The following is a 14,326-nucleotide window of genomic DNA, read 5'->3' as shown; positions in this document are numbered from 1 at the left end:
AATCACAGAATATCAAGCTCTTAAGGCATGCTTGAAATTGATTTGATTTGATAAGCATTGTTAACATTGAAATGTCAAACTTTATTCTAATGGGCATTCATTACATGCTAGGAGGGTAAAGATAAGAAATTCCTTTTAAACACTATACCCCGATCCACCAGTTCATACAGTACAAATCACAGTTATTGGGACTAATTTATGCCCATGACTCTGCAGGTTGTGCCAACAGAGTCATTGACCCTGGAGCAGCAGCTTTCCCAGTACCCTCTGTTCAACCAGCTGACAGCTCAGGCTCAGGCTCAGCTGATCAGTGACCTCCAGAAGCAGCAGGCCCTGCCACAAGGCATCCAGCTCATTACTTTGCCAACCCTGGCCTCCACTGGTACAGCATCTGCCACTGCCAGCAGCCCCTCACCAGACAGCCAGACCACGGGAAGCATGAGCATCAGCTCGGTAAGAAACAGTCTAACAAGAAAGTGGAAGCATAGATTAAAGTTTGATGATATGACTGGGACCATTTTGCTTATTTTTAAGCTGCTGTTCATTTTACCACTTTATTGTTCTGAAAGTTCTCCTGCTACCTTAAATACATTGCAGTAAATATGTGCACATCCTTTCTATGCTAATTGATTTGTAATTTTATAGACTAAATCAGCTAAGGTGCATAATCACATGTTACTCTTGGCTCCAAAGTGTCACTGTCAAGGCAGTAACTTTTTTATTAAGTGATTTTTAACATCTTTGCAAATGATGGTTTATGATATACAGAAATATGACTTTGGCCATTCTTTGTAACACAACTGCTTTTATTTAAGTAATTGTATTTTTACACAAAAGTGGATCAATTGGCCAAATACAAAGTGTCACATGGTTTTTCTGAGTGGTGGTATTTCCCACCCTATCTGAGGTCTAATCAAAAAGTTCAGGCAGATGGCCAGCAAAAATCAAAAACTTTACCCTAATTGAACACTGCCCCATCTCTCTTCATGAAAATCTTCTCTTGTAGCTCTGGATCACTTTAAGCACAGCTGGTATTTTTAGATGATTTACCTGGAAGTCTTTCTCTGCCCCCTTGCATTTCTAAATGGTAAATGGACTGGTACTTAGTTTTTACTCTGGATGCTTAAAGCACATTTTTTGGTGTTTGTGCCACAATAGTGCATTAAAACTGTGATCTTTCAACTTGATTTTTATTGTGGGAACAAAGTCACAGGGAGCCACATTTAATGGGCTGAGCAAGTAACGATTGTTTATATAGGTTATATTTCTCGGTCTTTACATCTGGATCTGATACACAGTACAGAAGATGGAACCTTTTGTCTGAACCCACCCATTTTTCCTGTGAGCAAAAGCAGTGGAACATGTGACTGACAGGTGTGCTATTGCCCAGGTGTGTCCTGTTACTTTGATTATTCAAACAATTAATATGGCTGGAAATTCTACGCTCAGTATCAGATTTGGATTTTGCCTTTGCAGACTGTATTTATAGTTAGAGGAGTAACCAACATGAAAACCAGAGAGCTGTCTATGGGTGAAAAACAAGCAACTGTGAAGCTGAGAGAAGATGGAAAATCAATCAGAGCCAAGTTTGGAATATCTTGAAGAAGTCATCACTGGTGTGCTAAGTAACAGACGTTGAACAAGTAGACCAAGGAAAACAACAACAGATGATGACAGAAACATTGTAAGTGCTGCAAAGAAAGTCCCTAAAACAACTGTTAGTGACAGCAACAACCTCCCAAGGGCAGAAGTGAAGGTATTGCAATCTACTGTTCGCAGAAGACTTCATGAACAAAAGTACAGAGGCTTCACCAGAAGATGCAAACCACTAAGTAGCAAGAAGAACAGGAAGGCTGGGCTGGAATTTGCCAAGAAGTACAGAGACGAGCCTCAGAAATTCTGGGACAAAGGTTTATGGACTGATGAGACAAAGATGAGCCTTTACCGAGGTGATGGAAAGGTTAAAGTTTGGAGGAAAAAAAGGATCTGCTCAGGATCCCAAACATATGAGCTCATCTGTGAAACTGTCATGGCTTGGGCTTGCATGGCTTCTTCTGGGATAGGCTCATTAATCTCCACACATGATGGCAGCAGTACAGTGAATTCATAAGTGTACAGAAATATTTTGTCAATTTAAAGAAAGATGCAACCAAACTGACTGGGAGGTCCTTCATCATCCAGCAAGATAATGACACACTGCCAAAACTACAAAGGAGTTCATCAGGGGTAGGAAGTGAAAGGTTTTAGAGTGGCCTAGTCAATCTCCAGACTTAAACCCTATAGAGCATTTTACCTGCTAAATAGGAGACTGAAGGGAGTAACCCCCCCAAAACCAACAACTGAAAGACGCTGTGGTGAAAGCCTGGAAAAGCATTAAAAAAGAAGAATGCATTAGTTTAGTGATGTCAGTGGGTCACAGGCTTGATACAGTTATTGCGAGCAGGGATTTGCAAGGATTTGCAGCTCAATATTGTCTTATTCACTTTAATCTATCTGTTCCAGTGTGTTTGCTGGGTAGGTTTAGACAAAAGGTGCCATCTTCTGAACTGTGTGGCAAATACCTGGAAATAAAAGCTGAGATGTTGATCTTTGGTCTCACATTATTTTTTTTTTATGTCAAACCCAAAATGTTTTCAGACTACAGCAAAAATAAAAGGGATTTCCTCACAGTTCCAATACTTTTGGAGGGAATTGTATGCTGTAGTCAGCAGTTCTCACCACGGATAATCATTCACAAAAAACTTGGATCAGTTTGAAATGAAAGATGATGTTTACTCTCATAGCATGACGTGAAAAGGTCAGAACAAGATTTCCAGGAACCAGTGTAAAAATAGCAGCGCTGCTGAAAGTTGTCCAGAGATGCACACAAAGATTATTTTGAAGGTTTGCTAGGCCACATTCAAATCAGGTATTATTCACTTTAACAAATTTGATCCCCTGGAGCTTTTTAGTCATACCTTGTATATTTTGATCTAGGTTTCCTAAGTTGATGCCTTCTCACATCTCATCTTTTATAGATATGTGTGTGACAGGCATGAACCTTAGTGCTAGCTAACCCTCTTCCCTCCAACAGTACCGCAATCAGACTGGCTCACCAGCCACTCAGTCTCCAACCTCCCCAGTCTCCAATCAAGGCTTCTCCCCCGGAGGCTCACCTCAAGTAAGAGCCCACCCACCGAGCTACCTGCTGTTTGGGGAAGGGCTTTGCTTCTGGGGGAAAGCTAATTGTAGATAGTTAGGCTGCTTTTCATTCTCTGTATCAGCACTTAACCGCTCATGGTGTCAACAGCTACATAACTCATTTCTTCATCACCACCGTCACTGTTCACAGCGTGCATGGCAACATGTTGATAACCTGTTGATGGAGACTCTGACAGTTTTTAGTCTTAAAATATTTTTCTTTATTCCTCAACAGTTAGTTTCTCACATGTAGTTTACATCTAATGTGTTTTCTTATGGTCAGTTCGTCATTATGCAAACTTTGTACTGGGGAGCTGAGCTAGTTGACGTGGCTGTTCAACATCAGATGCTCTTGTAAAGTAAAATAAAATTCATTCATAATTTGCTATATCAATTTTCCTTTCAAATTTAGACTATTTTTAATGATGTGATGTGCAAGTCTTGCACTTACATGTTCTTCTTTGTTATGTTGACAGTTGTCATGGAAACACCGCAATTGTGCGTCATTGTTGTCATTATAGATATAATGAGCTCGGGAAACAATAAAATGTTACATGCGAGCATTGAGTTTATCTGTGCACAATAAATAAGGCATTTTTGTTGTTGATTTTTTTTTTAATATTTTTAATGAAACATGAAGAGTTCAGATGCAAAACCCTCTAAATCTGCCTGGACACATTTCTTTTAATAGAGCATTTTTTTCAAATCTGGATCTTATGGTAAAGTTCAGTTATTTCGTTTTACAGGCAATAGTGAGGTGCCATTTTTCAAAAATGTAAATATAGTAATTTACCTACTGCCCAGTGTGAATGAAGGCAAAAGGCGCAAATATCAGACTATGATACAACTGCAATGGCACAATATGGCAGCACATTTATGTTAACAATAACAGAATAGTAGATACTAGGCCACGGGGTTTGTGACAACCGAAGGATGCATACGGTGTGTGGCTGTGACCAGCCCCCACCCTCATGTGGGTACACGCTGAGCCACCTTCCCGAGAGAGACCCTCACAGCAAAGGAGACGGAAGCCCCGCGCATGCCGGGGAAGTACGCTCAGCAGCCTGTAGGGATCCTTTCGCAGGTTCACTGACGGAAGTTTGATCGCCAAACGTTTTTTCGACACAAAATAAGGCTAGACTCACCTTCAGCTGTGTTTACAATCTGATCGCCACCAACAAAAGCCGGCTCAGTGCAGCGCTGTGCTGAAAATAGTGACATGGTCGCATGGTCCAATCTTGCATTCTGATTGGTTCTAGGAACATGGAGGCTTTTACGAGCAAGTGGTGTTTTGAGGCTTTTGATAATTCAGACTAGTCAGGGACGGGTATTTAACGGGTTATAATGTGAGATGATTGATTGGCGTATAGTACGTGTGGAAAGGATTCTATAAATATCATTATCTCATTTTTGAAGGAGATGGTGTTTAGTGGCTTTTGCATCTGAACTCTTAATATTTTTTCCTCCTCACTAGGCTAGTCTTGATTTCAGTAATATTCGGGGGAGGGGTGGAAAGCTCCGGCGGGCCTGATGTGGCCTGTGGGCTGCCAGTTGACGTTCACTGGCCTGCATAATCCAAACTATTTAAATCGTAGGCTTCCAGTGGCTCAGAGGTCCATGTTTGAATATGTTACACTGGTTCATGGTTACCGCCTACAGCACCAGTAACATTTTATTCACCACCCATTTTAACCAATATATAAAATTATATTTAAAAAAAAAAAAAAGTAAAAGTTAGATCTTGTCTACTAGAAAGTCTACTTGTTCTGCTGTCTCAGATCTACTAGAGTCTTTGTTTACCAGGTTGTAAACAGGGCTGTCGCGGTCGTCACATCACTGCAGTGTTGCGTGTCCTATCCACGGGGATGGGACAAACTGACACATCATGTTCACACCTCCATCCTGTCTTTTAGTTTAATTAGTTTTATTATAAATGATAATTTTGTGTTGAATTTGAGTAATAAACTAATCATTAAAGAATGGCATTTTTACCTCTCTCTCTCTCTCTCAGCCTCCTCTTTTTGTTTTTAACCACGACAGTCCTGCTCACGAGGTCCATTCGCTTAATTCACTGCTCAATCTGACAGCTGTGTGACTTGGTGTGTTGCTTGTGTTTTTTGTCAATCCATCGCTGAAGTGTCTGCTTGTGAACTCAGATAATTTCCCACTCTGCAAATTTTGTTTCTTCTAATTGTAGCTACTGTCATGGTGTTTTTCTGATTTCATTTATTTAAATTTTTGGCTTATTTCTCTTCCTTCAGCACATCCCTGTGGTAGGCAGCATATTCGGTGACTCCTTTTATGATCAGCAGTTGGCGTCGAGGCAGACCAACGCTCTCTCTCATCAGGTGACACGGAACACACAAATAAAAATCTTTTAGATTGTCTCTGACCTTACTGCGTGTAACAACTCCAGCTGTGCTTTTTAGCTCGAGCAGTTCAACATGATCGAAAACCCCATCAGCTCCAACAGCCTTTACAACCAGTGCTCCACCCTCAACTACACGCAGGCAGCCATGATGGGCCTCACTGGAAGCAGCCTACCAGACTCTCAGCAGCTCGGTTACAGCAGCCACAGCAACATCCCCAACATCATCCTAACAGGTACCCACAGCACCTGTGTGTTTGCCCTTTGTTACACTAAAGGCTCTCTGCATAATCACCAGGAATCTGTCAGAAACGTGATATACACGACACTGTCCTGTGCTGTTGTGCTGTGTATACTGCAGTTACTGTATGCATATGTTTTACTGCAACTGGGAAACCAGTGCATATACTGTCTGCCTGAGCATGAGTAGGTAAATGTAATGACAACCAAGATGACTTAGTAGTGACAAAGAGAGCAGTTTCTTTGTTTTTTGCAGAAACCCAGAGACAACATAAGAGATTGTTTGTTTATTTAAGCTAGTGAAGTCATTTGAAATCTAGCAAACCAGCAATTCTGGATTTAATTTTGCCGGTGGCACAGTGGATCAGTGGATAGCACTGCCGTCTCACAACAAGGAGGTTTTGGTTTTGAATAGTGACCGGCTGCTGTGTGGCGTTTACATGTTCTCTCCAGGTACATCAGCTTTGTTTCATAGTCCAAAGGCATGATTGTAGTGGGTGTGGATGTGAATGTGAATAGTTGTCTGTCTCTCTCTGAATTATTTAGTTCAAAGGGCTTCCAAAAGGCTTCACAGGTGTAAAAAAAAAACATGTTAAGAAATGAGTTCACTCATAAATTAAAACAGACATTTAAACAAGCTTATTAGTAATACATACATGCACCCCACAAACACAATGACATACAAATAATACACAAGTAAAAATAAATCATCCATAAAATTCTGTGAAACACAAAATGGAGAAATATGAAAAAAGAAACAATCTTAGAAGCAGAAGGCCAATGTGATACTGATGAAGAATATATGCACATCTATCAGATTGCTAAATGTGGCTGAACTCAGTAGGCACAGCTATGCAGTACCGTATTATTGTGAGGTGGAAGCACTAGTTACAATCAGTATATTAAAGATTGTAACATATTTTATTTTGTTAGCCTGCTGGTAGACTTAATGACTTGTCCAGGGTGTACCCTGCCTCTCAAGCCTGCCCACAACCCTGAATTGGGTATGCAGTTAAGAAGTTGGATGGATGGCTGGTTGGTTGGTTGATTTTGCCAGTGATAACATTAGCAAACAAGCCATGGTTAGGTAGCTAGCTTTAAACTTGGTCATGCTGCATGAATCTGGCAATGGTTAGTTTATAATATTAGCCAATAAAGTAATTTGAAAATGGCAAAAATAGTAAGCTAATTTACCAGAAATTTGGCCAATTTGGCTGATCTCATCTACTCAAGACAGTATTTTGCTACATTACATGGCTAATTCAGCCATGTTAGACAAGCTAGCATACCAAATGTTTGTCCCCACAAGAAATGTATGCCCTATTGAGAATACTTTTGTCCCAACTCTGGACACATACCCATTTAGTCAGACAGATTTCATTAGTGTAAAATGTAAAAATGTTGATTTGATTCCTGCCAGACCTGCTCGCCTTTCTCAGCTGTCATATTTCTCAGTCACAGGTGAGTCTCCGCCAAGCCTCTCCAAAGAGCTGACCAACTCTCTGGCTGGAGTTGGCGACGTCAGCTTCGACGCAGATTCTCAGTTTCCTCTGGACGAGCTGAAGATCGACCCGCTCACCCTGGATGGACTGCACATGCTCAACGACCCCGACATGGTGCTCGCCGACCCTGCCACAGAGGACACTTTCAGAATGGACAGGCTGTAACGTGAGGTGCTGACTGTGAAACAAAGCGGGAAAAAAAAAAAAGAAAACTTATTAATGGAGAGAACCAAAGGGCAGGATGAACCCTCTTCCTCGTTGCATGGCCGTCCAGCTGTCCGACTTCGCCCTTTGAAACGATGCGGCACCAAAAGACAACAAGGGGAAAAAGACATCCAGCGGCTTGCCGGGGGATTGCCTCGCTGTCGTTTTGAATGAGATTGGTCGCTCAGCGCTTTTGCTAGCCTACTGTGTTTACAGTGTACCATTACATGCCACATATATTCCAAAAACGCACATTTGACCGTTGTTGTTTTCTTTTCATATCCACTTTAATATTTATTTTGTTGATATTTGCTTGTAGCAGGAAGCTGCTAGGACATTGGGCGAAACCATACCTGATATAAACGGCCATGTTTAAAAAAAGAAAAAAATGAAAAAAAACATGGTTGCATTGCTCGTACCTTGCAATGAAACACAACGGTTTTCCCATCATGCCATAACGGCTTTCTATTTCACACTTAAAGCTTTATTTTTGACAACCAAATGTTATTTTCATTGTGTATTATATGTTTTTATGCTTCATCTATTTATATGTTCTATTTATTTATTTGGTTAAAAGATTTTATATTCCATTTCATAATTTTAAATTTGATGCCAAAATGTTTTTTTCTGTAGGCATAGTGTAAAATTGCACTGATGTAATTTGTGTCTATTTATTAATTACTAACATATTTATAAATGTGTTTATTAAGCTATTTGATTTATCAAGGAGTGCAAAACCTCCCCATAGTTGCTCTTTGGTGTTCAGTGTGCCATTTTCTGATATGAGATATGGTGAACGTTAACCATGCTGCAGCCCAACCGTCCAATCCAAATATGACAGTTTTTAGCACCGCTTCAGAAAATGTTGCGTGCTCTAGAAACGTGTTGGCTTTAAGCCACATGAATGATCTTTTTCTGAGAAAATCATCAGGTATTTCTGTTCAACTAGAACAAAAAATAAGAGTCCAAATTTATTTTCTGCCAATAACAAGCCAGAATATATACATATATATATTCAGACTGACCCCCTTCTCAGTAAAGGAAGGTGTCTGTTTTTAAACCAGAAATCACTAAAATCTTTTTAAGTCGTCACTGTGAAATCACCTGATTTTGCCTTACAGGAGTATTCTGCTGTTCTACTTAAGTGTCTAATGTGACAACGTATTTTCGTAACTTACTGTAACATTTTCTTGTATTTGAGAGAAACTTTTGGTCAGTGATATTTGTGGTTACGTTGTGTAAGGTTTAACAGATCAATGTACTGTATTTTGTAGCGGTACACTTTATAGCCAAATTGTTGGATGTTTTCTAAAGTGGGGCAAAAAAAACAAAACAAAAATATATATATCAAAGGAGGCTTTGAAGTATTTGAGATGGAGTGCAATTATGGGGAGGCTTTTGCTCCTTTACAGGGAAGCTCTAACAAAAATGCAACTGACCTTTGGCTTGTGGGTATTTCTTACCAAACTACTTAGATTAAAGGTGGATGAAAGGATACTTCAGAGTGTCAATGCCTCCAAATTGTTTTCATAAGCTCCACACTTCCAATTTTAGAGTTTATGAATTTAAGGATATGTTTTGTATATTGTGATGTATAATGGCTGTGTAGAAAAAGGTTCTGATTAAGAAAAAAATCTGAGACTATTTATATACTAAGTGTTGTATGCAATCTGATTTTTCAACAACAAAATGGTCACCAAACAAATCAGGGATGTAGTAGAGTAAAATCATTTACATCACCCTTTCAGCTCCATGACACAATCCCTTCTCCCCAGGAACTGAGCAGAAGGGATTGAATATGCAGGGCAGATTTTAAGCGCAACTTCTCATTCGGGGTCGGTCAGTCTGCCTAAACCTTTTGTCAGAGTTTCCCTGAGAGTCACATGTAGTCTGTGGGATCATGTTTGTTATATTGTAATGTTTGTGTACAGATGAAGTAATATTTTTACTCAAAGCGCTGATGGGAAGAGTTCCCAAATCCCCCCTGCTGAAAAAGGAATCACGTTTAGTTTACCTCTACAGCTGGACAGTTTGTCGCAGTTGAAGCGTTTTATTGTCTGCTGTAAACCTTCATCAGTGGTTTTGTTTGCCTTCAATGGGCCTGTGATTCCTATGCAAATGAGACACAAAAAAAAAAAATGATACTTAAAGGAAAAATCCACCTCTGATGTTTTATTGGTTTACAGAATTCATGAGTTTAGCTGGGTTTATGCTTCTTTTGTGATGGAAGTTCTTTACACTACAACTGACTTGTACCTCCTCAGAAATGTAACGCATGGGAGCAAGCAGTGTGGAGATGTTGGTGCATGTTTTGTTTTGTTTTTTTTAAGAGAAACCTCATCATTGCAGTCAGTCAGATTATGCTGGATCCTCAAAGGTCAGAGATGGTAAATTTCATGCAGGCAGGATAATGTTTTAAGGGTTTTATAGTTTATGTTAAATGATGCCAATCTCACTTAAATTTTCAGGCAAAACCTTGAATGAGGCTAACTCTCTTTTGAAGGCTTTAATGTTGTAGTTCTAATCTAGAAAATGTAAACTATCAGGATTGAATGCCTGCAGGATATTGCGTTGTGGTGGTGCTAATGACAATCAACAAGTGCAATCGTGCCCTGGAATACTAATTCATTTTGATGCCTGAGAAGCATAAATCCAGCTTTATTTTATACCTTTCCCCCACTTGGCCTTTTCAGTTCGTAAACACTAACAATCCTGATTTTATTTTTTTCTCCCTTGAATCTCTCCCTCTGCTGCAGTGAATTTCTTCCTGTGTGACTGTTGAACATAGTGCAAAATTGCAGCTCTGGAAAGAAACCCTTTCCCTCTGACCCTAAAGGACCTTTTGCATTATTCACAGGACAAAGAAAAACATACCACTAAGTTATAACACACAAATTCAGCTTCATGTAAAGCAACTGATGTTGGATTTTTCCTTTAAGTTTCTGAAACAAACGTGTAGAATTCATTCTCTACAGATCACGTTTCCAAAGGTTTGTGTACCTAAAAGATATTGGGTGTTGTGCGCACTGTTGTGCTGCCAATAATGCCAGTGATTCGAGCTTTCCTGTCATCTCCTTTCTTTCATCCTGCTGAATACTAGTCATCGATTCACTGACCTTGTACATATGCTATAGCTGAAACAAAATGCATGACTTAACCGACAGTCAAAAACCTCTAAATGAAGGCCTTCTATAGCTCTGCAGGTTTGATTTGTGTAACATAACGCTATCACAAAGTCTAAAGGGATGCATGTAAGGGTTTCTCCTGTGCGACAGTGAACTCCTGTTAAGTGACTCTGTTACCTCCATCTCTGTACAATGCTACTTCATGAATGATAAAAGAATGTATTTTAAGTGGCAGTGTCCTAGTTTTAACCCTTTGCCAAATGACCCGATGATATTTGGAGCAGAGTCCATCACAGATGGGTCCAGGCTTCCATTTCTCTCTCTGCTCCTTCATTTGCCCCTTTTCCCCTTTTAAGGAATCAGACTGTTGCTTGTTCCACGCTTTCTCCTCCTACTGTAGCATCTCTCTGCGCACGAGTATAGGCGGTCGATTCTTGTATAGAAAGACCTCGCAGTCGTTCCGACCCCTCATTGGCTTTGTCGAGAAACTCGATGCGGGATCTGTCATGCGGAAGTTGCAGATTGGCACGTGCACTGATCGTTTGCATATGTGAACTTGAATCTTCTGAAGCTTCTGTGTTACGCAGTCAACTGCATGACATGATAGACACATTGAGCAGATTATTGTAATATGTTATGTACAGGACTTTGATCTCGCTATGCTAAAGTGGAGTGCATTTTAAGACACCAGATATGTTTGTTTTTGTTGTTGCTGCCTATCATGTCAGGTCCTGGACTGGGTAAAATGCAATTGTTTGTTTTTTGTTTTGTTTGTTTTATGTTTTTGTGTGCAAAGTTTAGACCACTAGTTGCTTCGCACTTTATTTGTGATTTCCTGGCTTTTGAGCAGAGACTGTTCTGCCTGACGTGAATGCTGACTGTTTCACACCAGATGTATACTCCGGAAATATTTTCATGTCAAAGAAAAGATGAATTCTCTATTTTCCTTTGTAAACTATATTTTGGCTTGTCTTGTTTTTTAATCTGTGAAGATCTTAGGGGATGCAAAACTAGAAAGGGCTTACTCCGGTGCAGCTTGCATGCTTGTGTTAGAAAGGAAAGGCACTCCGAATGTATTTCTTTGTTGGTCATCCCCCCGAATCACATTGAGTCATTCAAACAGTGACACTGATTGGCCTTAGTATTTAGCTGCAATCTCAAAAATACTCAAGTGAAGCAGTGAAGTCACACACTCAAGTGAAGTCACACTAGAGAAAACAGGGGTTGGAGACTGTGGCGTGACCATGTCTGCAAGCTTGTTGCATTTGAAGTAGTTACTCAAAGATGGGGACCAGATCTGCAACCACTTAACAGTCAGTTGCCGTCTTTAAAGCTACTTTGGTGGCAGTAAGATGGAGTCAGGCTGCTATCAGTTTGTGATTGAATGGGGTCAAATTGGCAGTAACATGCCATCTGTTTGTGACAATATAGTACTTAACTGTGAGAAATCATTGAAAATTTCAAATCTCTTTACCATTTACATGCATATAAATTCATATTAAACAGAAATTCATAATTCAGAGTCCAGCCAGAACCTCACAGAATATAACCAGAATACAACCAGTTGAGTGAAGTCCCCCGTGTAGATGAGTTACCCTCAGCGCAGACTGACTCAGGTTGATTGCAAAGTGTTGGCGACCTGTCTGCATTTGTAAATTAGCAGTTATTTGCAAATCTTTGACAATCAATCTGACTGCAGTTGGGTCACAATTGTTTAAAGACAGGTTGCCTCCCGCTAGGCAACCTGTGCATTAGTCGCCCAGGTTAAAGATGTTGCAAGCTCAACCTTGGATGCAAGCCACTGATTTTTCGTAGGTTGCCGTCCTGTTTTTACTCTAGTGTGACTTACGCTGCTACTAACAGTACTGTGCAGTGCTGCAACATAGTCTTACTTCATTACAGTAGCTGAAAATCCAAAATATAGGTTACTTATTTTATCATATTTTCTCCTGCCTAAAATATCTACCTGTATGGGCCTAATAGTTTAAAAAAAAAAAAAAGGTGTAAAACAGCATGTACTGGAGAAGAACATAAACTGAACTCACACTAGTTAGAAATTGATGAATAAAATGAGTGTTATATGCCTTTTTCATTGTTTATCTAAAAGTAATTATAACTGGTAAAAGACTTGACTTCATGTATGGCAGCTAATACACTTGAGTTTAAAATTAGTAAAAGAGACTAAAAATGTAATGTTTCTCAATCAGATTTGAAGTAATTTCACAAAATTCTGAGACTAAATGCGGAAAGCTGGAGGTCCATTTTTCAAATATGAGATGCACAGATCATCTGAAAATGTATTTTTATGTCTTGTACACTATTTAGTTTTGAGACTTCTGCTTGTTTTAGTCTGAGACGCCACTTACTTGAGGTACTTCTCGACACAGCCCTATTTTTTTTGTTTTGTTTTGTTTTTTGTGTTAAAACAGCATAAAAGCTAAATTTTGTGTCAAGCTGAAAAGGTAGATGAGTGATGCCATCAGTCCCAGAATACCAGGAAAGAATTCCTGCTCAGTCTGAACTGCTTGTCCCTGAGAGTTTTAGGTTTGAATAAAATGTCCCTTTAATAATATGGGGTTTTATAAATGACTCTACAGTTCGCTAAAACATGTAAAAGGCTCTGGAAAAAAAATGTTTAAGTTCCACTTAAAGCTTCTAGTGAGAATAGAATTATATCACTGTTGTCCTGTAAGTTGTAGTAAAAGAACTGTAGTTATTTATTTGTTGCCATGTGATTCTCTTTACGTGACCAATTGTTTATAAGATGAAAAAAAAGTCAATTAAATTGAATGTGGAAGACAGATTTTTCTCTGCACATAGTCTTGATTTGCAGAAGATGCCGCTTAAAAAGAAACTCTCGAGTGTCACATCACAGCGTGTTGCTGTGGACATGCATGATGTTTCAATCCTGTTGTATATTGTCTTTGCTATTGTTTCTATTTTGTAATCTGTATTTCCAAATGCAAATTTAAAAATTATTTTGGATATGTGCATGCTTGTGACTTGTTCAGAATGTTAATTTCCACTAAAAGCCGTTGAGTTTGAAAAAAAAAAAAAGTCAAGTCTGTTACTTAAAATCACACATTTGGGCTTTTTTGGAGTGTAGCTATTATGTAATAGAGGAGCATCATTCTTATTTAATAATATTTAATACCTATAAAGCCCTTTTTGTAAAACTGGCAAATGTCATGACAAAAAAGATGTGATTCACAGACATTGTTTTTAATAATTTGATAATTACAAGAATTTATAGTTTAGGTAAGTTTATTGAAGTCTATATTTTTGCTACTAAAAGCTATATCGAAATTTACATTTATCTTACCTTGGTATAGACTTCACTATAAAAAAAAAAAAGTATCCTCTGGGTCTGAAAAGTCAAGCCAATTCTTAAATTCTGTAAACCTGCATTCTTTCTAATGCTCAGCAGGGGGCGACTCTTCTTGTTGCAAAAATAAATATAGAAGTCCATAAGAAAATGACCCCACTGCTCACTTGATTTGTGCCCAGAGTGAACACTTTACTCATATGTTAATTATTTCAGTCACTAGTTTCAAGTCTTGTTTAATACAATATAATTTTCGCTTTGTAATTTGTGTTCCCATTTAGAGTAAAATAGAGAGAAAAGCATGGCATGCTTTGGGGAGTGACTGTCTTGTGATTGACAGCTGATGAATTTCCAGTGTTCTGGTTTCAGAAAAATGAGGTTT

The 14,326-nt window shown here is 39.1% G+C and overlaps 1 protein-coding gene across 1 annotated transcript in view; it reads left to right on the top strand.

The window, feature by feature from the left end:
• crtc1b (CREB regulated transcription coactivator 1b) overlaps positions 1-13,604 on the top strand; it is a 28,268-nt gene extending 14,664 nt beyond the window's left edge. Inside the window, exons 10-14 of the mRNA XM_030726744.1 lie at positions 217-453; positions 3,074-3,160; positions 5,442-5,528; positions 5,610-5,784; positions 7,244-13,604. Coding sequence (XP_030582604.1) covers positions 217-453; positions 3,074-3,160; positions 5,442-5,528; positions 5,610-5,784; positions 7,244-7,455 — 798 coding nt within the window. The 3' untranslated portion in view covers positions 7,456-13,604. The remainder of the gene's footprint in view (positions 1-216; positions 454-3,073; positions 3,161-5,441; positions 5,529-5,609; positions 5,785-7,243) is intronic.
• Positions 13,605-14,326: the final 722 nt, after the last annotated feature.

Source organism: Archocentrus centrarchus, chromosome 4 (assembly GCF_007364275.1).
Source record: "Archocentrus centrarchus isolate MPI-CPG fArcCen1 chromosome 4, fArcCen1, whole genome shotgun sequence".
Lineage (NCBI taxonomy): Eukaryota > Metazoa > Chordata > Actinopteri > Cichliformes > Cichlidae > Archocentrus > Archocentrus centrarchus.
The sequence above is the reverse complement of the archived record's forward strand: the minus strand, read 5'-3'. Positions and strand labels throughout refer to the sequence as shown.